Source organism: Bos javanicus, chromosome 8, assembly GCF_032452875.1.
Source record: "Bos javanicus breed banteng chromosome 8, ARS-OSU_banteng_1.0, whole genome shotgun sequence".
Taxonomy (NCBI): domain Eukaryota; kingdom Metazoa; phylum Chordata; class Mammalia; order Artiodactyla; family Bovidae; genus Bos; species Bos javanicus.
The window spans coordinates 6,136,396-6,159,968 of record NC_083875.1 but is presented as its reverse complement, the minus strand read 5'-3'; the positions used below and the strand labels follow the sequence as shown (position 1 = coordinate 6,159,968).

Sequence of the window (23,573 nt, the reverse complement as noted above, 5' to 3'; positions counted from 1 at the left end):
CCCGGACCAGCCCCGCGTCCCCGGCCGCCGCCGCGGCGGTCCCGGCCCGGCCCTCCTCCGCTCCCGCCCGCGGTCCCCGCGCGGAGGGCGGCCGCCGAGCCTCCGCCGCAGCGTGGGGCGGGGAGGCGGGGGCCGGGCTCAGGGGCCCCCCACCCGCCGCGCCACCTGCGGAGCCCGTGCGCGACCCACCGCCCCCGCTCCCGCCAAGCGCGCGAACAAAACAAGTTGCAGGTCGCCGTCGCCGGAGGGGGGCGGGCGGGTCACTCACCCTCATCCTGCTCAGCGAGCTCGGCTCGTCCGGCCGCGGGGACAGGGAGGACCAGAGGACCACCAGCCCCAGGAAGCTGCCCACCACCAGCAAACTGCGTAAGAGGAGCCCGATCTTCAGCCTCATCTTCCTCCGGCGGCGAGAGGCGCACAGCCCGGCGCAGCCGCCGCCGCCACCGCTCTCCCCTCCCCTCCCCTCCCTCCTTCCCCCTCCGCGCTCGCCGCCTCCGCCCGCCCCCGCCGCCCGGCGGCCGCCCTCCCCGCCGCCGATCCGGAACTCCCCTCGCCGGACGGGCCGCCCCTCCCCGCCCTCCCTCCCCGCCGCCGGGTCCGCAGTCCCTGCTCCGCCGCTGTCCGCTCGACCCCTCCAGGTCCTCCTACCTCGCGGCTGACTAACTTACACTCTTCCCCAGGGCTGTCCTCAGCCTCGGCCCCAACCGCTCAGCACTTGAATGCTGCCCGTTTTTCCCAACTTTTATTGTCCATTGAGGCTGTAACTCCGGCCCTAACGCCTGTCCCCCCCTGCCCCGCGTTCCCCCAGCCCCCGCCGCGGGGCCGGCAGGAAGGGAACCAGGAAGTCGGGGCTGCAGCTGCTGCTGCAGCTCCACGTGGCTGATTTATCGCCGGGAGGATTTTTTTTTCTTATTGATCGTTCTCGCTTCTTCACACGGCTCCTTAAGGAGGTGGGTTTGTAACCGCCAGGCCCGGTGTGATGTGCAAATATCACCGGACCGCAGAAGCTCTCTTGGAAAGCAGACGTGTCGTACGTCGTCGCCCTGCCTGGAGCTAATTAGAAGAAAGCCAACCTGGTGCTAAATCAGCAATATCTTGTTCAAGGGCTCAGTTTTATATATCCCCAGGACCGAGGATTTGGGGGGAGGAGGGCTTAAAAACAATACTTCACCCTCATCGCCCCCTAATTCAGTCCCCATTTTTGCCACTCAATGGAGGTTCTTGATTTGTGTTTTTTAAAAGCCTTTCTGCCTGAAACTTACATTACCCAGGAAGGGATATTGACAAATGTTTACTCATATGCCCCACCCAGAGGAAATAATTTTTGTGCCCCTGTCTTCCAATAAAGATGTCAGTCACCTCACCGCACTGCCGAGTGCACATGATTATGTTATCCGTGTGAGATAGCCTAATTGCCTAATGCAAGCTGAACAGTTTGTTTGATATCTTATCCTAAGTTTGGGGAAGGTAAAGATGGATCCTTCTTCCTGTTAGTACAATTGTCTCTTACCTGCAGGTACTTTAAAACAAGTATTTTTAAAACAAGGTTGTTTAAATCTCTAGAATGACATAGAGAATTTGAATCATCAGGCTAGATAAAGAATTTGACCAGACCAACTCCATATGCTTCATGACTGGTACATTGAGGAATTCCATAGATGCCCTCATGTCAGAATTTCCACACAACGTTTGCACTGAACAACAGCGGGAAATGTAGAATGGATGACAATATGGTCAGGTCTGTTCTTGGCTGGATAATTGTGCACAGTAATGCATGTTAGCCCAGTACATATAGCACCTGGAGTCCTGGCAAGGCTTGAATACAAATCACTGTCTGACTCAGCATTTTTATCAACTGCTTAAGTCAAAATCAGTTGTTTTTCCTATATGACAAGGGAGACTTTGCTGAAGACCTTTTTTTTCCTTTTTTTTAAATGAAAAACACCTGAAATATTTAATTGATAAAAGTATTAGTCATCTGGGTCATGGAGAAAGTTACTGCCCACTCCTGGGTCAATTCAGGTTCGTGTGGGGATCTAAGCATTATCTGTACCCAGGTGACTCTGACCCAGCTGATCTGTGCGCCTCCTTCAGAGAAACTGTGAAAGGAAGGCGTGCTTGGGGAAATTTTTATTTAGATGAGAGGTCCTCAACCTCTGGAATCTAATGCCTGATGATCTGAGGCAGAGCTGATGTAATAATAATAGAATGCACAATAAACGTAATGCATTTTCAGTTCCGTTCAGTTGCTCAGTCGTGTCCGACTCTTCTCGACCCCACGAACTGCAGCACACCAGGCCTCCCTGTCCATCACCAACTCCCGGAGTTCACCCAGACTCAGGTCCATCGAGTCGGTGATGCCATCCAGCCATCTCATCCTCTGTCGTCCCCTTCTCCTCCTGCCCCCAATCCCTCCCAGCATCAGAGTCTTTTCCAATGAGTCAACTCTTCGCATGAGGTGGCCAAAGTACTGGAGTTTCAGCTTTAGCATCATTCCTTCCAAAGAACACTCAGGGCTGATCTCCTTCAGAATGGACTGGTTGGATCTCCTTGCAGTCCAAGGGACTCTCAAGAGTCTTCTCCAATACCACAGTTCAAAGGCATCAATTCTTCGACGCTCAGCTTTCTTCACAGTCCAACTCTCACATCCATACATGACTACTGGAAAAACCATAGCCTTGACTAGACAGAACTTTGATGGCAAAGTAATGTCTCTGCTTTTTAATATGCTATCTAGGTTGGATCATTCCCAAATCATCCCTCTCCCCACCCCAGTCCGTGGAAAAATTGTCTTCTACAAAATCAGTCCCTGGCGCCCAAAAGATTGGGGACCGATGACTTAGATAACTGGAAAGCTGGAACAGGATGATTTCTAGACCTCACTTGGGCTATTTACAAATGAGGAGGATTCCTCCACAAAACTGCCTTCCCTAGACAGAGTCTGGGCTTGGAGGAGGTGACCTTCAAGGGGTCTTAACTCCAGTCACAGGAGGGAATAAGTCCATTTGAAACCAGCAGCTAAGGTCCACCAGGAGTAACGAAACCTTTCATATGTCCTCTCCTTTTCACAGTCAGAGGACGAAGTTTTTTATTCTTAGGAAAATAGGAATGTTTATTTGTACTGTTACAAGCACAGACAGGCAGGTGTGCGCACTGAAAGTGGTCCTTATCACTTGCTAAGGTGAACAGAAGGAGTTTGGGGCAGAAATGGTATTCAGAGAAGACCCTGTCATCCCCTGTATGTTTTGCACAGAGAACTTAAAATATGTGTGAAAGGACACAAAATTAGAAGTTGACCAGTGGGTGTGTAGCTGTAAAAGCCCACAGTTCCTCTGAGCCCTAACTATGTTTAAAAGAAACTCTAAGTATAAAATACATGCCTATTGGCAACATTTGCAGCCAGGCTGCCTCAGCAGAATTGACACAGCTCTGCTTAGAAAATGAGCTGTGTGTCCACAGCTTAGGTCAGGGTCAGTTACCCTCTCTGAACCTAGGGCTCTTATCTGCCCAATAGTGATTGCAGTACCACATGGTCAAAAGGAGTAATGGAGGTCAAGTACATATGCAAATATAAGTTCAGACAGAGGAATGAGGCTAGTCCCAGTGTGTGAGGGTATAATTCTTTTTTTTTTTTTTTTTTTTTTTAATGAATACTGTTGCAATTGTTTTTTAGTCAGTCAGTCATTTCCAACTCTTTAATCCTACAGACTGTAGCCTGCTAGGCTCCTCTGTCCATGGGATTCTCCAGGCTAGAGTGGTTTGCCAATTCCTTCTCCAGGGGATCTTCCCAATCCAGGGATCCAGCCGAGGCTCCTGCATTGCAGGCAGTTTCTTTACCAGTGAGCCACCAGGGAAGCCCAAAGTTATCTCTTACTGCATAGCAAATTACCTTCAAATTTGGGGTTTTAAAACAACAAACTCTGACTGTTTCACACAGTTCTGAGTCAGGAGTCCAGACTGACTCTGAGACCCTCCTCCCAGCTAGGTGGTCCTGGCTCAGGGTCTCTCCTGAGGTTGTTGCCAGGCTGTCAGCTGGGGCTGCAGTCATGGCTTAGCTCTGCCTGGAGAAATCTGCCTCCACGTTCACCCGCAAGGCCTAAAGGCAGGGCTCCCTGGCTACTGTGGGACACGTCTCACGAGGCTGCTCAAGACAAGGCATCAGACTTCCTCCAGAGGGAATGATAGGAACGGAAAGAGGGAGAGAAAGAGACAGAAGACTCCAGAAGCTGCAGTCTGGTGCATTGTGGAAAGGGGCCACGGAAAGGTGTGAATAATAGGAGGCCAGGGGCTTCGGAGGCTTAAAAACAGCATTGGAAATCAACATACTCCTTTTTTTCTCTTATCATTCGTAGTAATTCAGTTACCATTTTGCTATGCTGAAGTCTTTCAAAAAGAATCCATATCTTAAATAATTGCTCATTTCTGATTATCTTGCAAGGAAATACTCTGTATACTCTGTGTAGTCTTCACTTCTTCTAAAATGAAGGTGTTGGACCAAAGAATCTTGAACACCCCTTCCAGTTCTGAAATTCTGAAGTTGACCTGTGACATTAATAGATGGTTGAGACTTTTAAATTTCTATTCTTACGTGGAATACAACCAAGTCAAATACTGCCTCTATACTCCCCCACCCCCGCCCCCGGCGTGGAATACTATTTCTGTAATAAGCTTAAAAAGATGGGTAATTCCTGAGTTGTGCTCATCTGGAATAAAGACTATTGTCACTGGGCTTCCATTTGATGAGGTTAATGGTCTCCTACAGTGTTGTGAAGGCAGAAATGCTTATTTAAAAGCACTTTTAGATTGAATGCCATAGAATACCGCCTCTCGGGGAGCCGGGGCTGTTTTCAGACTCCACGAATCAGAAGGACTCTTTTGACTTGACCGTTTATTTAAGTGGTAAATGAAACACATTCTGTCTCCTAACACTCTTGTTTGGAACCCCTTCAGCAGCTTCTCCTTTTGCTCTCAGAATTAAGCCCAAACCTCTCAATTTACTCCAAAGACCATAGCAAGGCCGCCTCTGCTACATCCACAATCAAGTTCTCTTTTTTTTTTTTTTTCTGGGATCATAATGATAACGCAGTTATTCCCTTACTCAGAACACTCTCTTGGTTTCAAAACCAACTATCTCCCACCAAACTCCCAAGCATCCTTCAGAATCAGTTTATACATCCGTTCTTCCAGAATATTCCAATTCTCTTTAGACTCCAGCCCTTGCCCCACGCTCTCCAAGCCCCCGTCCGCGTTTGCTCGTGGCATGTAGGGCTGAGCCTTGACATTGCTTACCCAGTGGTCTGTCACCCTCATCAGGCCATTCATCTGGCGTTGTCTTCCCGGGTACGTGCAGTGCCTGACACACAGGGCCTGTGCTGGGAGCCAGGGAGTGAAAGCAAATTCACACATGCTTCGTTTCACAAGTTCACTCTACGTTTTAAGCAAATTTGGAATCGTTGTGTGATAGAAGATATGCTGCATTTATGTACGGGAGTAGAAAATATCCTTGTTAGAAAGTAACTGAAGAAAAGGTGAACTTTCCAGGCATCAGCAAGATGCAGTATGACATGCGTGCATGCTAAGTCCCTTCAGTTGTTTCCAACTCTTTGCAATCCCATGTTGCATGTTGCCTGCCAGGCTCTCCATGCCATGGGATTCTCCAGGCAAGAATACAGGTTGCCATGCCTTTCTCTAGGGGCTCTTCCCTACTCAGGGATCAAACGTAAGTCTCTTGCATCTCCATTGGCAGGTGGGTTCTTTACCACTAGCACCATCTGGGAATCCCTGCACTATGACATAATTGGGAAGTAAAAGATTTGGAATTAGCAGTTATCTACTCCCTCTCCAGCCTCTAATTGTCAGATCTTTCAAGGTAATCTCTCTGCAGTCTATACCTCAGTTTCTTTATTTGTGTGCAATTTGTATGCATGGACAGTGAGGAGATCAAACCAGTCAATCCTAAAGGAAGTCAATCCTGAGTATTCATTGGAATGATTCTTGCTGAAGCCTAAACTCCAATACTTTGACCACCTGATACAAAGATTCCACTCATTGGAAAAGACCCTGATGCTGGGAAAGATTGAAGGCAAAAGGTAAAGGGGCTGGCAGAGAATGAGATGGTTAGATAGCATCACCGACTCAATGGACATATATTTGAGCGAATTCTGGGAGATAGTGGAGTACATGGGAGCCTGGCATACTGCAGTCCATGGGGTCACAAAGAGTCAGAACAACTTAGCAACTGAACAACAGCAGCTGCCCTGAAATGTCTAAAAAGGCTTCTAGGCACAGTCCATTATTAAAAATAATACAATCATTTTTATAACTAATGAAAAATATAAAAAAAAAGAAAAGAAAAAATATATCAGGTACTTCTGTCACTAAAAAATAAAAAAGTCTTAGAAACTACAGCTACATGCTGCCCCCCGCTTCATCTCAGCTATGAAGTTCTTTACTTGTTTTCCCTAACCTTTATGAGTTTCAGTGTGTTTATACAACTTAATGTGTGTAGAGGTGGGAGTGCTTTTTCTCCCCCGTGCTTTAATCATTTTGAATTAGAAGATCTTAAAAGATCTTCACCTTTTCGCCTTTTAAGATCTAAGTGTTTTGTGAAAGTATTTTAGAGGTAGGTGACTGCACCCTTATGTAGGGTCAGGGGAAAGAGGGTTCACTGTTCTACATTTTTATCTGACCACAAGGAGTGCTGTAATTCCTAGATAATAAGTGGAAACTACTTGTGTGCTCAACAGTTGGGAAGTTTATACGCACAAACTGTTGTACTACCTTGACAAATTTCAGTGTTGAAGACTTTTTCCATGTCATTTAACCACACTCTGCCGAGAACTTCAATCCTTCTTCCGTGAATTTCATACCTTAATTTCATGAAATTTTAATACTTGAAGGGAAATTAGAAATGTGACTAGACAAGTCTCTTACTTTATGTATGACAGGTGGGTTCGCTGTGCCTCTTACTGACAGAGTTTCTTTCTGCTCCACCTCTGTTGTGTCACAGTCATGGTTTGACAAATTAGCAGTACAGTCGTCCATCCGTATCTGAGGGAGTGGTTTCAGGACCCCTGGGACCAAAATCCAAAGATGCTCGAGTCCCTTATGTGAAATGGTGTATATTTGCATAAAACCTCTACATGTGCATATATAGTCCTATCCAACTCTTTGCGACCCCGTAAACTGTAGCCTGCCAGGCTCCTCCATCCATGGGATTTCCCAGTCAAGAATACTGCAATGGGTTGCCATTTCTTCCTCCAAGGGATTTTCCTGACACAGGGATGGAACCTAGGTCTCCTGCATCTCTTGCCTTGGTAGGCAGATTCTCTACCACTGAGCCACCTGGGAAGCCCAACCTTGCACATCTTCCTTTATTTTTTAAATCATCTCTGCTGCTGCTGCTGCTAAGTCACTTCAGTCGTGTCCGACTCTGTGTGACCCCATAGACGGCAGCCCACCGGGCTCCCCGTCCCTGGGATTCTCCAGGCAAGAACACTGGAGTGGGTTGCCATTTCCTTCTCCAATGCATGAAAAGTGAAAAGTGAAAGTGAAGTCACTCAGTCGTGTCCAACTCTTAGGGACCCCATGGACTGCAGCCTACCAGGCTCCTCTGCCCATGGGATTTTCCAGGCAAGAGTACTGGAGTGGGGTGCCATTGCCTTCTCTAGATTGCTTGTAATACCTAATGCAGTGTAAATGCTATGTAAATAATTGTAAATACATTATAAATGTTATTTAAACAGATCCCATTAACTAGACAAATTCAAGTTTTGCTTTTTAGAAACTTCTGGAATTTTTCTCCTGAATATTTTCAGAACGCAGAGCCAACGGCCAGCCATTTTACCAAGACAGATCCTGGTTTGTCCTGAAGGTATCAGGTCTCCATATTAATGAACTGAGATTCTGGGCGATGCAGTTCACCTAATCTCTCTGGCCATGCCACAGTGGGTGTAGCTGGATAAACAGGGTCTCTGCAGAGACGTGAAGAGGTATGGACCAGGAGAAAGACACCCAGGAGGAAGGGGGACATTCTCCTGCTCGTCCAACCTATAGCCCCAAAGGCACTTAATGGGAACAACAAAGAAGCGCTTTGCACCCTCTTCTGAATGGTTTTGATTAGTTGCAATAAGATTGGTCTGTTTTTAGTAATGGACTATGCTTAGAAGCCATTTCATACACTGCAGAGGAGGTAAGCAAAGTTGCATACAAATGAAATTGAGGTGGAGGCTCAGTATACGCAGAGTGGCAGCCTTAATGATCCAGGAATTAGAGGCTGGATTGAGTGTTGGTATGTTTTCGTGCATGCGCACTTAGTTGCTCACTCCTGTCTGACTCTTTGTGACCCCATGGACTGTAGCCCACCAGGGTCCTCTGTCTTATGGGATTTTCCAGGTAAGGATACTGGAGTGACTTGTCATTTCCTTCTTCAGGGGATCTTCCTGACCCAGGGATTGAACCCACATCTCCTGCATTGGCATACGGACTCTTTACCACTGAGTCACCGGGAAAGCCTGGATTGAGAGAAGATATCTGGCAATTATAAGCCTTATGTTTTCCAATGATGTCATTCCCCACCTTGCTGATGCCTGGAAATATCATCCTTTCAATTATTCTCTAACAACAATGAACAGGAGATTTTCTCTTTACTTAAAAGTGTGTCTCTATGTTATTGACTACTTGAACAGCCACCCTGGGAGATGTGGGCCAAGAGCGCTGATCTTCATAACAACTCAAAATACTGTCATTTAGAACTTTGGTTGTATAATTTTTCACTTGTGGGGATACATGGCATACATGGGTGTTATTGTGGTGAAAGTGAAGTGAAAGTGTTAGTTGCTCAGTCGTGTCCTACTCTTTGCGATCCCATGAACTATAGCTTGCCAGGCTCTTCTGTCCATGGGATTCTCCAGGCAAGACTACTGGAGTGGGTTGCCATTCCATTTTCCAGGGGATCTTCCTGCGCCAGGAATTGAACCTGGGTTTCCCTCATTTCGGGTAGAATCTTTACCATCCTGAGCCACTAGGCCTGTATGTAAACTGAGAGTGAAGTGTGGCATTCTTGTAGTTACTGATCAGGAACAATGCTAAATAGATCGTTTTGCAGGAAAAAAATACTGTCTTTTAGATCAGTTTGGTTCAGTCCCTCATTCGTGTCCCAACTCTTTCCGACCCCATGGACTGCAGCACAGCCAGGCTTCCCTGCCCATCATCAACTCCTGGAGCCTACTCAAACTCATGTCCATCATGTCAGTGATGCCATCCAAACATTTCATCCACCGTCTTCTCCTCCCACCTTCAATCTTTTCCAGCATCAAGGTCTTTTCCAATGACTCAGTTCTTCGCGTCAGGTGGCTAAAGTATTGGAGTTTCAGCTTCAGCATCAGTCTTTCCAATGAATATTCAGGACTGATTTCCCTTAGGATTGACTGGTTGGATCTCCTTGCAGTCCAAGGGACTCTCAAGAGTCTTCTCCAACACCGCAGTTCAAAAGCATCAATTCTTTATAAAGAAAGCACTCAGCTTTCTTTATAGTCCAGCTCTCACATCCATACATAACTGCTGGAAAAACCATAGCTTTGACTAGACAGACCTTTGTTGGCAAAGTAATGTCTCTGATTTTTAATATGCTGTCTAGATTACTCAAAGCTTTTCTTCCAAGGAACAAGTGTCTTTTAATTTCATGGTTGCAGTCACCATCTGCAGTATTCTGGAGCGCCCCAAAATAAATTCTGTCTCTGTTGCCATTGTTTTCCCATCTATTTGCCATGAAGTGATGGGACTGGATGCCATGATCTTAGTTTTCTGAATGTTGAGATTTAAGCCAACTCTTTCACTCTCCTCTTTCACTTTTATCAAGAGGCTCTTTAGTTCTTCTTCACTTTCTGCCATAAGGGTGGTGTCATCTGTATATCTGAGGTTATTGATATTTCTTCTAGCAATCTTGATTCCAGCTTGTGCTTCATCCAGCCCAGCATTTCACATGACGTCTTTTAGATAATTGTATCTTTTGGCATATTGCAAGGAGTTTTGAAATTTGAATTTGAATTCCATTTTTTGGGGGTGGGGGGAATGGTCTTTGAGAACTTCATCTTAGGGATGGCTTCTATTTCTGAAACTATGTAAAAAAGATTTTTAACAAACTAAATCACTTTTTATGGTCTTTTATTGTATATTTATAGCTATTTCTATTCATTCAATAGTTTCTGGAGCCTGTATCATGTGCTTGGCGTTTTTCTAGACTATGGGATACAGCAATAAACTAGAGGAGCAGACATCCTAGTCGTCATGGTGTCTGACAATAAACAAGGTATATAAATGGTTATATATTGCTATCAAATGCTGGTATTTCACTTAGGTGCCAAGTATTATCTTAAGAGCGTATAAGAATAACTCATTTGGTTAAGTGGTGTGTGCGTGTATGTGTGCTCAGTCATGTCTGACTCTTTTTGACTTCATGGACTATAGCCCACCAGGCTCTTCTGTCCATGGGATTCTCCAGGCAAGACTACTAGAGTGGGTTGCCATTCCATTTTCCAGGGGATCTTCCTGCGCCAGGAATTGAACCTGCATCTCTTGTGTCTCCTGCATTGGCAGGCACAACCAATGAATGCACCTTTCCACTGTGCCACCAGGGTAACCCGTTAAGTGGGACAGTAGAAGAGAAAATGCTATGGAAAGAAATGAAGGGAAATGGAATTTGAAATGTGGACAGGAGTGAGGGAAGTTTGCAGTTTTAAAGAGTCTGAGACAGTCTCACTGAGGAGATAATATCTGGACAAGACCTGAAGGGCTGAGGGAAAAAGATAGTGGATGCCTGAGTGGAGGTGGCTGCAGGCTGAAAGGGCAATAGGTTACAGAGACCCTGAGGCAAGAACATTCCTGCTTGTTTTGGAAAAAGCAAGGAAGGAAGGAGAGCTTTGGCTGAGAAAGTGAGGGAGAGCATTAGGATCTAAGTGACGACAGTGGCTTTAGAATGAGATGAGGGGCCCTCAACAGTGCCAAGGGGTGGCCTGTTCCAACCCATATCCATACGGAATCACAGTTTCTGCTTCTGGGATTGGTAAGGAAAGGAATTGAAACTCAACATTCAAAAAACTAAGATCACGGCATCTGGTCCCATCACTTCATGGCAAATAGAAGGGGAAAAAATGGAAACAGTGGCAGATTTTCTTTTCTTGGGTTCCAAAATCACTTCGGATGGTGACTGCTATGAAATTAAAAGATGCTTGCTCCTGGGAAAAAAAGCTATGACAAACTTAGCATATTAAAAAGCAGAACCATCACTTTTCCAACAAAGGTCTGTATAGTCTAAGCTATTGTTTTTCCAGCAGTCACGTATGGATGTGAGAGTTGGACCATAAAGAAGGCTGAGCACCGAAAGATTGATGCTTTCGAACTGTGGTGCTAGAGAAAACTCTCGGAGAAGGCAATGGCACCCCACTCCAGTACTCTTGCCTGGAAAATCCCACGGACGGAGGAGCCTGGTAGGCTGCAGTCCATGGGGGTCGCTAAGAGTCGGACACGACTGAGTGACTTCACTTTCACTTTTCACTTTCATGCATTGGAGAAGGAAATGGCAACCCACTCCAGTGTTGTTGCCTGGAGAATCCCAGGGACAGAGGACCCTGGTGGGCTTCCGTCTATGGGGTCGCACAGAGTCAGACACGACTGACGTGACGTAGCAGCAGCAGCAGTAGCAGCAGCAGAGAAAACTCTTGAGAGTCCCATGGACAGCAGGGAGATCAAACCAGTCAATCCTAAAGGAAATCAGTCCTGAATATTCATTGGAAGGACTTATGCTGAAGCTGAAGCTCCTACATTTTGGCTACATGATGTGAAGAGCTGACTCACTGAAAAAGACCCTGATGCTGGGAAATATTGAGGGCAGGAGGAGAAGAGGGTGGCAGAGGATGAGATAGTTGGATGGCATGACTGACTCAATGGACGTGAGTTGGAGCAAACTCCGGGAGATAGTGAAGAACAGGGAAGCCTGGCATGTTGCACTTCATGGAGTCACAAAGAATTGGACATGACTTAGTAGGGACAAATATCAATAACCTCAGATATGCATATGACACCACCCTTATGGCAGAAAGCAAAGAAGAACTAAAGAGCCTCTTGATGAAAGTGAAAGAGGAGAGTGAAAAAGTTGGCTTAAAGCTCAACATTCAGAAAACTAACATCATGGCATCTAGTCCTATCACTTCATGGCAAATAGATGGGGAAACAGTGGAAACAGTGTCAGACTTTATTTTTTGGGGCTCCAAAATCACTGCGGATGGTGACTGCAACCATGAAATTAAAAGACGCTTGCTCCTTGGAATGAAAGTTATGACCAACCTAGATAGCATATTCAAAAGCAGAGACATTACTTTGCCATCAAAGTTCTGTCTAGTCAAGACTATGGTTTGTCCAGTATTCATGTATGGATGTGAGAGTTGGACTGTGAAGAAAGCTGAGTGCCGAAGAATTGATGCTTTTGAACTGTGGTGTTGGAGAAGACTCTTGAGAGTCCCTTGGACTGCAAGGAGATCCAACCAGTCCATTCTAAAGGAGATCGGTCCTGGGTGTTCTTTGGAAGGAATGATGCTGAAGCTGAAACTCCAGTACTTTGGCCACCTCATGCGAAGAGTTGACTCATTTGAAAAGACCCTGATGCTGGGAGGGATTGAGGGCAGGAGGAGAAGGGGTCAACAGAGGATGAGATGGCTGGATGGTATCACCGACTCGATGGACGTGGGTTTGGGTGAATTCCGGGAGTTGGTGATGGACCTGGAGGCCTGGTGTGTTGCAGTTCATGGGGTCACAAAGAGTCAGACACGACTGAGCGACTGAACTGAACTGAACTAGCAGCTGAACAACAACAACAACGAGGAAAGGAACAAAGATAAAAGCAAGGACCAGTTAGATAAGGCTAATTTAAAAATCCAGACAGGGGCTTGTGGTAGCCTCATGGACGAGAATTCCAGTTGTGGAGGTGGTTACAATAGGTCAGATTATGGATGTATTTTGATTATTCTTCAACTATTATGGTTCCAAATCATTGAAGTCTTGCTGCTTCCAGGCTCTCTGTAAGTAGTTAAATTAATAACCTGTAAAACAAACTCTTTAAAGGCTCTGGCAGCACCCATTATTTAAAGAAACTCTGTAAGCCATTACTTGGCAGTCTGGTTTAGATTTTCGTGTGTACAGTATATCTTCAAGCAGGACTACCTGTGCTTGGAGATAGAATCTCCCACATAACAATGGCAATTTAGGTGCAGGGCCAACTGAGCTGATGAAAGCAACTGAAAATACCATGTAGAATACCTTTATGATCTTTCTATAAATGTGCCTGTGGGTAACAAGAAAGTCAAGAAGCCTAAGGTCAAAGACTGAGCAGACAAGTTAAGCTCAGAGGAGAAACCAGCTTTTGCCTTAGGGCTTTGACCAGAACCTGAGGTGCCTGAGTGGGCTTCCCAGGGATTCATTGGTGAAGAATCTGCCTGTAATGCGGGAGATGCAGGAGACACGGGTTAGATTCCTGGGTCGGGAAGATCCCCTGGAAGAGGAAACCCTATCCAGTATCTTTGCCTCGGAAATCCCAAGGAGAGAGGAGTCTGGAGGGCTGCAGTCCATGGGGTTGCAAAAGAGTCGGACATGACTGAGCGACTGAACATAAACACACACATACATATATTATTGCTTTAGTATTTTTCATTAAAATGATATACTTTTATAAAGTTAAGCTTAGCTTTGTACAAAACAATGATACCAGTAATATCACAGGACCGTGGTATTACTTTTTCTACACTTATTAAGAGTAATACATAATTATCAGAATTAAAAAATTCATGTTCTACTTAATCATCTCTTTTAGCCCCAACTTTACTACACTTGAGAAATAACTTACTTATTATATGCCATATTTGTCTAGTTAATGTTTTAGGTTCAAGCTTCTGTGAACAATATGGGTTTTGTTCACCTGACAGAGTATCTAGTTTTATGAATTATGATCTAATTTGGGGATTTATGTTCATAAATAGCTGAATATAAAGTGAATGTTTAATAGGTACTATATATAAGTTAATTTGTTTTTATTTTATTTATTGAAAAACTTTTATTGGGGTTAACTTATTTTTTTAACGATTTGTTTTAAAACCGAGTACTCCTTCCTCACATCCATCCCGTAAATGGAATCCCACTGATATGACATAAAATGTTCCTATGACAAAACAGAATAAGTTAGTTAATAAATGGAAAATATTTTTTTAAGACCGGAATTCTTTGGTTTACAAGTAGCTCACCTGAGTAAAATACAGATAGCTACTGTCTTGAGGTGATATTAATAATTCTGTTGCCAGAGATGATAAGTGACAACAAAAGCCGTTAATTTCACACTTCGGATACAGATTTCTTTTCGAATGATAAAATATACAAACTTTGGGTTTTGTGACTCAAATAAAAATACAGAGGGAATTGTAAAATCTACATCTGGGGAAGTTCTCAGGATAGAGACCTGTTTGGGATGATTTATGTGTTGTCTGAAAGCAAGGGTGTGGTTTCTTGGTTGTTTCTGGCTTTGTGGCTATTATTATTAAGTCTTTTTAAAGAGCCAAATGTTAAGAGGTGGAAACTAGGAAGACAGGGTGAAGTCAGCAAAATAAAACTGAGGAACATAGCCAAGAGGATGATTTAATAGGCTCCATTAGATAGGTTAAGGTAAAAAGCCTACAAGATTTTCTCTTCCTGCATTTTAAAAACAAAGACTTTGGCCACCTGATGTGAAGAACTGACTCCTTGGAAAATACTCTGATGCTGGGAAAGACTGAGGGCAGAAGGAGAAGGAGGCAGCAGAGGATGAGATGGTTTGATGGCATGACTGACTCAATGGACGTGAGTTTGAGTAAACTCCAGGAGATAGTGAAGAACAGGGAAGCCTGGCGTGCTGCAGTCCCTGGGGTCCCAAAGAGCGACTGAACAACAAACAACAACAAAAAGAAAACAGAAATCTTTAGCACAAATCCTATCTACAGAGACTGGGCAGTTTTGAGGACAGAAGCTGACTGATGAACACTCACACTCGTGGTGGGGCATGGACTCTGGGAATAAGCCCTTTCCTGAGTACCTACAACCACAGACATATTGGCTGAGCTGTCTATTATTCTTACCAATTAGATGTGACTGAGCTTCCATTACCTGTATTGTCCCATCAAGAGATTTAGCCATCAGATAGATTTTAATTATTGAACCAAGATGTGAGTAATTAGAAAGGAGGGAACCTAAGAAGAAACACCAGTTCTTCTGCATTGACCTACAGGTCAGGAACTGGGAGGTACTTTTAATTTTGTTGTTGTTGTTGTTTGACATCGAAAAAGAAATATTCTTGGAACTTCCCTGGTGGTCCAGTGGCTCAGACTCTGAGTTCCCAATGCCTGGGTTCAATCCTTGGTTGGAGAACTAAGGTCCCACATGCCACAAATAAGACCTGGCGCAACCAAGTAAATAAATAAAAAGAAATAGTCTTAAATCTACAAGATAAACGCAAGAAAATCGAGGAATGAAATACTTCTGATCAACAGCCTGTAGTCAGTGCCCTCGTGCTTGAGCCCTAACCCCACCATCGGTGGCTCCAGTGTCCTCCAAGAGTATCTCGTCTTTCCTGTTCTCAGGGTATAATTTAAACAACCTGTTTCACATGTTACTCTAAATCACCTCCTCTTTTTGGAAATTGGATCCGCATGATAAATAATGAATGGTGACTTTGGCCTCACTTTCGACTCACTTCATTAGACTTTAGATGGGAATCACAGGGACCCATAAATGTACATTTCAGTTGTCCTGGCGCCAAGCAGTAATGGCTGGAGTTCATAAATAAAATAAGAGCAACGGTTCTGTCTTGTGTGCACTCTGGGAAAACAGCAGACAGATACCCGCTCTGGAGGACTTAGGGCAGGCGGGGCAGCCCTGGAGGCAGAGTTGCTGGACAGTCCTTGTCCTGCCCTGATGGAAAGACTGCTGTTTGGTCTTTGCAACCACGTTGCACGCGTAACAGTCATCTTCAAGGGACCAAAGAATCTCTGCTCTATACGTTATAGTGCAAGAGTCTCTCTGCAAACTATTAAAATAAGTTATTTTACCTTCTTTCTTAGAAGACCAGGACCAAGTGAAAGTAACTGACCTGAGAACACTGTGCGTGCATGCATGCTTAGTCACTCAGTCGTGTCCAGCTCTTTTGCAACCCGGTGGGCTATAGCCTACCAGGGTCCTCTGTCCATGGGATTTCCCAGCCAAGAATACTGGAGTGGGTTGCCATTTCCTCCTGCAGGGCATCTTCCTGATCCAGGGATCAAACCTGAGTCTCTTGCATTGGCAGGCAGATTCTTTACCACTGAGCCACCTGGGAAGCCCAACCTGAGAAAACACCACACTGGAAATAGGATTTGCACCCATTTCTACAAACTCCCAGTCTAGCATTTCATTTACTTTGAGGCAGCTCCTATGTCATGTTGAAGACATGATTCATTTGTTCCATGTAATGAAGTCATTGTAAACTGAGTGCAGGTGCTGGAGACACAGGGCTGGGCAAGATGGGGAAATCCCCAGCTTTCACAAAGCTTAGAGGCCCCGAGGGAAGGTGGACAGTAAGTTATGTAACGTGTGTTATCATGAGACACAGCTCACATTCGGGACATGATGCAATGGAGGCACCGCACACTGCCTAGTCTAGTGGATCACAGAGGGCGTGCTGGAAGAAGTGGCCTTGAAGAGAAGACTGACACTGACGGGGCAGGAGGGGTTACCCAGGCACAGAGGTGGCTGAGAGGGGGTTAAGCGGACAGATTGGAGTCCCTGCGGCTCGTGTGAGTGGTCCCCATTGGGCAATGGCTAAACTGAGGATTTTAGAAATAATCTTTTTTTTTTTTTAATGTGGGACCATTTTCAAAGTCTCTGTTGAGTTTGTTACAACATTGCTTCTATTTTGTCTTGGTTTTTTGGTTGTGTGGCGTATGGATCTTAGCTCCCCAACCAGGGATCAAACCTGCACCCCCGCACTGGAAGGTAAAGTTGTAAGTGCTGGAACACCAGGGGAGTCCCTAGAGATAAGCTTACAGGCAGCAGGAGAGGGAGGCAAACAGCCGCAACAGAGCGAGGACTGAGAGCCACAGACAGCCAACGGTCTACAAGCTTTAGCTTAGAGTCTCTCCTTCTATTACTAGATAATGTTGTTGCTGTTGTTGTTTTTCAGTCAACAAGTCATGTCCGACTCTTTGCAACCCCATGGAATGCAGCACGCCAGGCTTCCCTGTCTCTCACCATCTCCTGGAGTTTGCCCAAGTTCATATCCATTGAATTGGTGATGCCATCCAACCGTCTTATCCTCTGTTGCCCTCTTCTCCTTCTGCCTTCAATCGTTCCCAGCATCAGCGTCTTTTCCAGTGAGCTGGCTCTTCACACCAGGTGGCCAAAGTATTGGAACTTCAGCTTCAGCATCAGTTCTTCCAGTGAGTATTCAGGGTTGATTTCCTTTAGGATCGACTGGTTGGATCTCTTTGCAGTCCGAGGGACTCTCAAGAGTCTTCTCCAGCACCACAGTTCAAAAGCATCAATTCTTTGGTGCTCTGCCTTCTTTATGGTCCAACCCTCACATCCGTACATGACTACTGGAAAAACCGTAGCTTTGACTTTATGGACCTTTGTCGGCAAAGTGACGTCTTTGCTTTTTAATACACTGTCTAGGTTTGTCATAGCTTTCCTGCCAAGAAGCAATCGTCTTCTTAGATAACGTTAAGAATGCACATATGTTTATTTTCCTAAAAGTAGACTAAAGGAAGAGAAGCCAACTTTCTCCTTCAGTTTAGTCAATTTATGTCCATCGAATTGCTGCCTCATTCACAGGTGTGTAACACCTGGACTCAGTGCTATTGCAGACTCAGTGGCAAGTAAATACGTCCTGGTGTCTGCTTACCCATGCACTCACTGACAGCAATCGGACGGGAAGACAGGACAAGACACAAGGAAACAGTTGGGCCTGTCTACAAAGAGCTATTAGGTGGACTGTTTAAAGTTATGACAAATAACCAAGTTGATCTCAGGATTACCTCTGAGAGTAAGGGGGTCTAGGTTTTTTTTTTCTTTAAGATTAAGAGCAAATTTTATTTTTATTCCACCAAGTTACTTTTTGCTTAAAAATTTGGGTGCATACCATATGCCAGCCATGACACTAGCAACTCGAATTAAGGACCTTGCTCCTGGCCTCTGGGGATCTGTAGTCTTGGGGTGGGGCGGGGTGGGGTGTGGAGCTGAAGACATGGGAACAAAGTGTCACCGTGGGCTGTGCTCTAGAAAAGGAGCTACAGTAACCGGTGACTTTGTGAACCTGTGGGGGTGTCCCCTCACAGGGCAAGTGAGACCTCGCCTTTCCTGCACTGTTCTTCTGTCAACACAGTTCTAAATAAGATGGAGGAAATCCAACACACTTCTGTTTCCTTTGAAAATTTTCTGCATCAGTCAATGCAAATTGACTTCAGAAATGAAACTGTTTTCATCAGAAGGAGACATTTTCCAAGTGATTAAACACTTTTCCATCAGCACCGATCAGAAGACGTCAACCAGTGGACTGGGCCCTGGAAACCTTGATAAGAATGTCAGGTTTGCTTTCTATAAAAAAAGAAAAAAAGAAAATCCATTCACAGTATTAAAAGTATTTGTATAATTTTCTTCTTACACGCTATGTACAGATTTTCATATCTCAACATGGAAAAGATTGTGGTTGTATTTGAAACAAGCAAGGGCATAATAAACCTCACCATTCACATTGATTTCATCAATTTATTCATGCAACACATGTTGAGTGACTGTGCCAGACTAGAGACACAAAGTCCTACAATTGCAGACTGAAAGCTCTTGCTTTTCCAGGAGCTTACAGCCTGGAAAATCTGAATGGAATGGTTAATTGTTACAGAAAGTGTTTCTTTTCCTTGGCTGTTCTTCTCACTACTACCTTTAATTAAAAATTTAAGATTCTCTAACTATTTTCAAATATTCTTTTTTCCTGTTAGAGTTGTGTGAAAGCACTCTTTTCTGGGATATCTGTCATTTGCTTTATGCCATAACTTCTGATATTATGAACATGTCAACAGATCAAGAGATTCACTGCCTTGATTCACCCTAGTTGATGCCTTCTGTTCAAAAGGAAAGAAAGGAACAGCGGAAGGAAGGAAAGAAGATTCTAATGAGCATAGCTACCCATGAAGCTCCTTACAGATACTATATGATAAATTGAAGCAAAAAATTGAAGGAGCAGCAATTTGGGAGCACAGAAAGGGGGAAAAGTAATAGGTGGAATTATACACCAAATCAGGATTATTTTTAATCAGTTGAGAAAATAGGAGGTTAATAATCCATCAATTCAATCTAAGGGAAATCCTCAATCACCTAAGCCAAGGATTGAGAAAGTCTTAAATCAGATATGTTAGCAAGAGGAAGTAACTTAGTACAGTTCCTGAATTCAACATTACATAAAATTTCAGCCACCAATTGCTCTTGTGGAATCTACCAAATGACTTGAACTATGTCTCTGGACTAGAAAGAAGCCAATTTAATAAATTATTGCAAAGGAATGATGTTTGATTTCATGAGTCATTGGAAACTTAATAACAAAAGCAAGTCAGTCAAGGGGGAAAATAGTTCAAGTCTGTTGAATCTGAGGTTTTAACTTTTATTTTGCTGCTTTAATTTTGAAATCTCAGCATTAGAAATCAGAGTTTTTCATTTCCTTTCTCTGTTCTTCAGTCTCAAGAGACAGTTTATTGAATTCATTGTATTATATATGAACATTTTAATTTTTTTATTTTTTATTTTTAAAATTTATTTATTTTAGTTGGAGGCTAATTACTTTACAGTATTGTAGTGGTTTTTGCCATATATTAATATGAATCAGCCATGGGTTTACATGTGTTCCAAAAACCTAAGAAGTAAAACAATCTGCACTTTAAAATGTTCATATATAATACATATATGAATACATATATATGCATAATATATATAATACACATATAATATATATAATGCATAATACATATATGAACATTTTAAAGTGCAGGTTGTTTTACTTCATAGGTTTTTAAAAATGTTGATTGCACTGATAAAAAGTGCTGTGGATAAGAATTCGCACCTGCATACAAGCAGGCATTTAAAACAACTTTCCATCATTTTAATATGTTGGGCTTCCCTGATAGCTCAGTTGGTAATGAATCCGCCTGCAATACGGGAGACTCTGGTTCAATTCCTGGGTCAGGAAGATCCCCTGGAGAAGAGAAAAGCTACACACTCCAGTATTCTGGCCTGGAGAATTCCATGGACTGCATAGTCCATGGAGTCGCAGAGTCAGACACAACTGAGCGACTTTCACTTTCTCATACTTTAGGATCAGCTAGTTAAAACAGGAACTTTACCACTTAAGAGTTTCCTTCAATGTGCATTTACTGATCTCCAGGAGTGTGAGCGCTGCCATTTAAGAGCAGGACAGCTCTTAAAAGCTGCTACTCACAACAGCTCCAGACTAGTCCTCAGTCTGCATTTAGACCTACCATCTGCCATTCAGTTCAGAGCTCATTGGGTAGTAAAGTCCCTTCTCATTTCTGTCAATTCAAAGAATAGCTGTTTCAAAGCATAAAGTACATAAAGCACAATTGCACTTATCTCACACGCTAGCAAAGTAATGCTCAAAATTCTCCAAGCCAGATTTCAACAGTACTTGAACCATGAACTTCCAGATGTTCAAGCTGGATTTATAAAAGGCAGAGGAACCAGAGATCAAATTGCCAACATCCAGGGGATCATTGAAAAAGCAAAAGTGTTCCAGGAAAACATCTACTTCTGCTTTACTGACTACTCCAAAGCCTTTGACTGTGTAGATCACAACAAACTGGAAAATTCTTCAAGAGATTGGAATACCAGACCACCTGACCTGCCTCCTGAAAAATCTGTATGCAGGTCAAGAGGCAACAGTTAGAACTGGACATGGAACAACAGACTGGTTCCTCATCCAGAAAGGAGTAAGTCAAGGATGTATACTGTCACCCTACTTATTTAACTTATATGCAGAGTGCATCATGAGAAACACTGGACTGGATGAAGCACAAGCTGGAACCAAGATTGCTGGGAGAAATATCAATAACCTCAGATATACAGATGACACCACCCTTATGGCAGAAAGTGAAGAAGAACTAAAGAGCCTCTTGATAAAAGTGAAAGAAGAACGTGAAAAAGTTGGCTTAAAACTCAACATTCAGAAAACTAAGATCATGGCATCTGGTCCCATCACTTCATGGCAAATAGATGGGCAAACAATGAAAACAGTGACAGACTTTATTTTGGGGGGCTCCAAAATCACTGCAGATGGTGATTGCAGCCATTAAATTAAAAGACGCTTGCTCCTTGGAAGAAACGCTATGACCAACCTAGATAGCATATTAAAAATCAGGGACATTACTTTGCCAAGAAAGGTCCATCTAGTCAAAGCTATGGTTTTTCCAGTAGTCATGTATGGATGTGAGAGTTGGACTATAAAGAAAGCAGAGTGTAGAAGAACTGATGCTGTTGAACTGTGGTGTTAGAGAGAACTCCTGAGAGTCCCTTGGACAGCAAGGAGATCCAACCAGTCCATCCTAAAGGAAATCAGTCCTGAATATACATTGGAAGGACTGATGCTGAAGCTGAAATGCCAATACTTTGGCCACCTGTTGCAAAGAACTGGCTCTTTGGAAAAGACTCTGATGCTGGGAAAGATTGAAGTCAGGAGGAGAAGGGGTCGACAGAAGATGGGATGGATGGATGGCATCACTGATGCCATGGACATGAGTTTGAGTAGGCTCTGGGAGTTGGTGATGGATAGGGAAGCCTGGCGGGCTGCAGTTCATGGGGTTGCAAAGAGTCCGACATGACTGACCAACTGAACTGAAGAATAGCTGTTTCAAAGCATAAAGTACATGAGGACTTCCCTGGTGGTCCAGTGGTTAAGAATTGCAGTTAAGAATCTGTGAATCCACTGCACAGGGCACAAGTTTGATCACTGGCCAGGGACCTAAAATCCTGCATGTCCCTCATGGTGCAGCCAAGAAATAAATCAATAAAAAGCATAAAGTACAAGGCAATGATAGATTGGAGGACTGAACGCTAGAGTTTTGCGCATGGGGTTTCAACAGAACACACATCCTCATGCCCAAAGAGAGCCTTGAGCTGCTTCGCCAGAACCATAGTGTGTTCACCAAACTCCGCCTGCTTCTTCCCAGAAACATATCATTAGTACATTTTCTAGTTGCACCTCCTGGGGTCATGTGACTGAATTCTGGCCAATGGAAGTTGCAGTACACCACTTAGAGGCATGACTGCTAGTCCTCCTGGTGCCCAGTTCTCCAGATTCTTTGACCCGCAGATGCACAGAATTCAGGGAAGCTGGGGTCCAGGTATGGAAGAGACCCTCTTAGGGCGAGTACGGAAGACCTCCCCACCCCAGCCACCCCCCCTACTTCCTCCTCCTGCACCGTCACCCGAGCAAGAGCTTAGCTTCTATTGCAGTACACCCCTGAGGTTGGGGTCGTCATAGAAGTTAATCCGTGGTGAATAATACAGGTGTAAAGGGAGACGGTGGGCAGGAGAAAGAGAAACCAAATATCATTGCTTTGCAGTTGGCCACCATCGCCACGTTACTCTGTGTGGACAGGAATATAGCAAAAATCAGAACCACACGACATAAAAAAATTTACTAAGCCGTTATATTAAGGTTCAAATATTGTTGAATACCTTGCAACCATCCACTGTTTATTACCAGCAAGTTCTGCGTATCTGTGTCACCTTTCCCCAGACGTAGAGCTGCTGCCTTGCCCTTGGGACCCAATTGTTCACCTCTGCCCTCCTCATTTCCCCTATGATTGTATAGCTTCATTAGCCTTCATTCCTTTTCCAAGTTGTTAAAATCACTTTTTATTTTTCATAAATTGTTGATAGCCGCTTCTTTGAAATTAATTTGCATGGGGAGGAAGATAGACTCAATTATTTCAGCATGACTATAAAAGCCAGTTTTGTTTAATTGAATTTTGTTCTTGTTAAAAATTAATATTTTCTATTGTGTTTTGTTTTTTTTTTCCCTACCAGATATTGCAGTATGTTATAATGGTCTAGCCAAAACCAGAACAGTGATGATGCCACAACAGAACAATGGCTTGAAATAGAAGACCCCAGAGCATGTCAGAAGCATAACAGAATACCCAACAGTCTATGTAAAAGCCACTCCTCTGTGTACTGTTTTTATGTATTTGGGGATATTTCTGAAACTTTATTTGAGTGAGTATCTCCTGCTCCCTATATTTGTGTTTTTCTTTCCCCGTCTTTTCTATATTCTTTTAAAAAAATAATATAGTGTGACAGCAGAGCCTCTGGAACGGCTCCCAGTCTTTCCTGCTTCCTAGTTCTCTTCCCGTGCTAACTAGCCCATCCCCCGTCCCCTCCCACCCTGTACCAGGATCAGTCGCTGTGGCCCTAGAACACAGCAGGAGTGACGGCATGTCCTTGAGTTTTAGTCCGAGACA

General features: G+C 44.1%; 1 protein-coding gene across 2 annotated transcripts in view; it reads right to left on the bottom strand.

Annotated features, from left to right (window-relative positions):
• GALNT7 (polypeptide N-acetylgalactosaminyltransferase 7) overlaps positions 1-478 on the bottom strand; it is a 136,026-nt gene extending 135,548 nt beyond the window's left edge. For both annotated transcript variants that reach the window (XM_061424937.1, XM_061424936.1), the window contains exon 1: positions 269-478. In XM_061424937.1, coding sequence (XP_061280921.1) covers positions 269-394 — 126 coding nt within the window. In that variant the 5' untranslated portion in view covers positions 395-478. The remainder of the gene's footprint in view (positions 1-268) is intronic.
• Between the last annotated feature and the right edge of the window lie 23,095 nt (positions 479-23,573).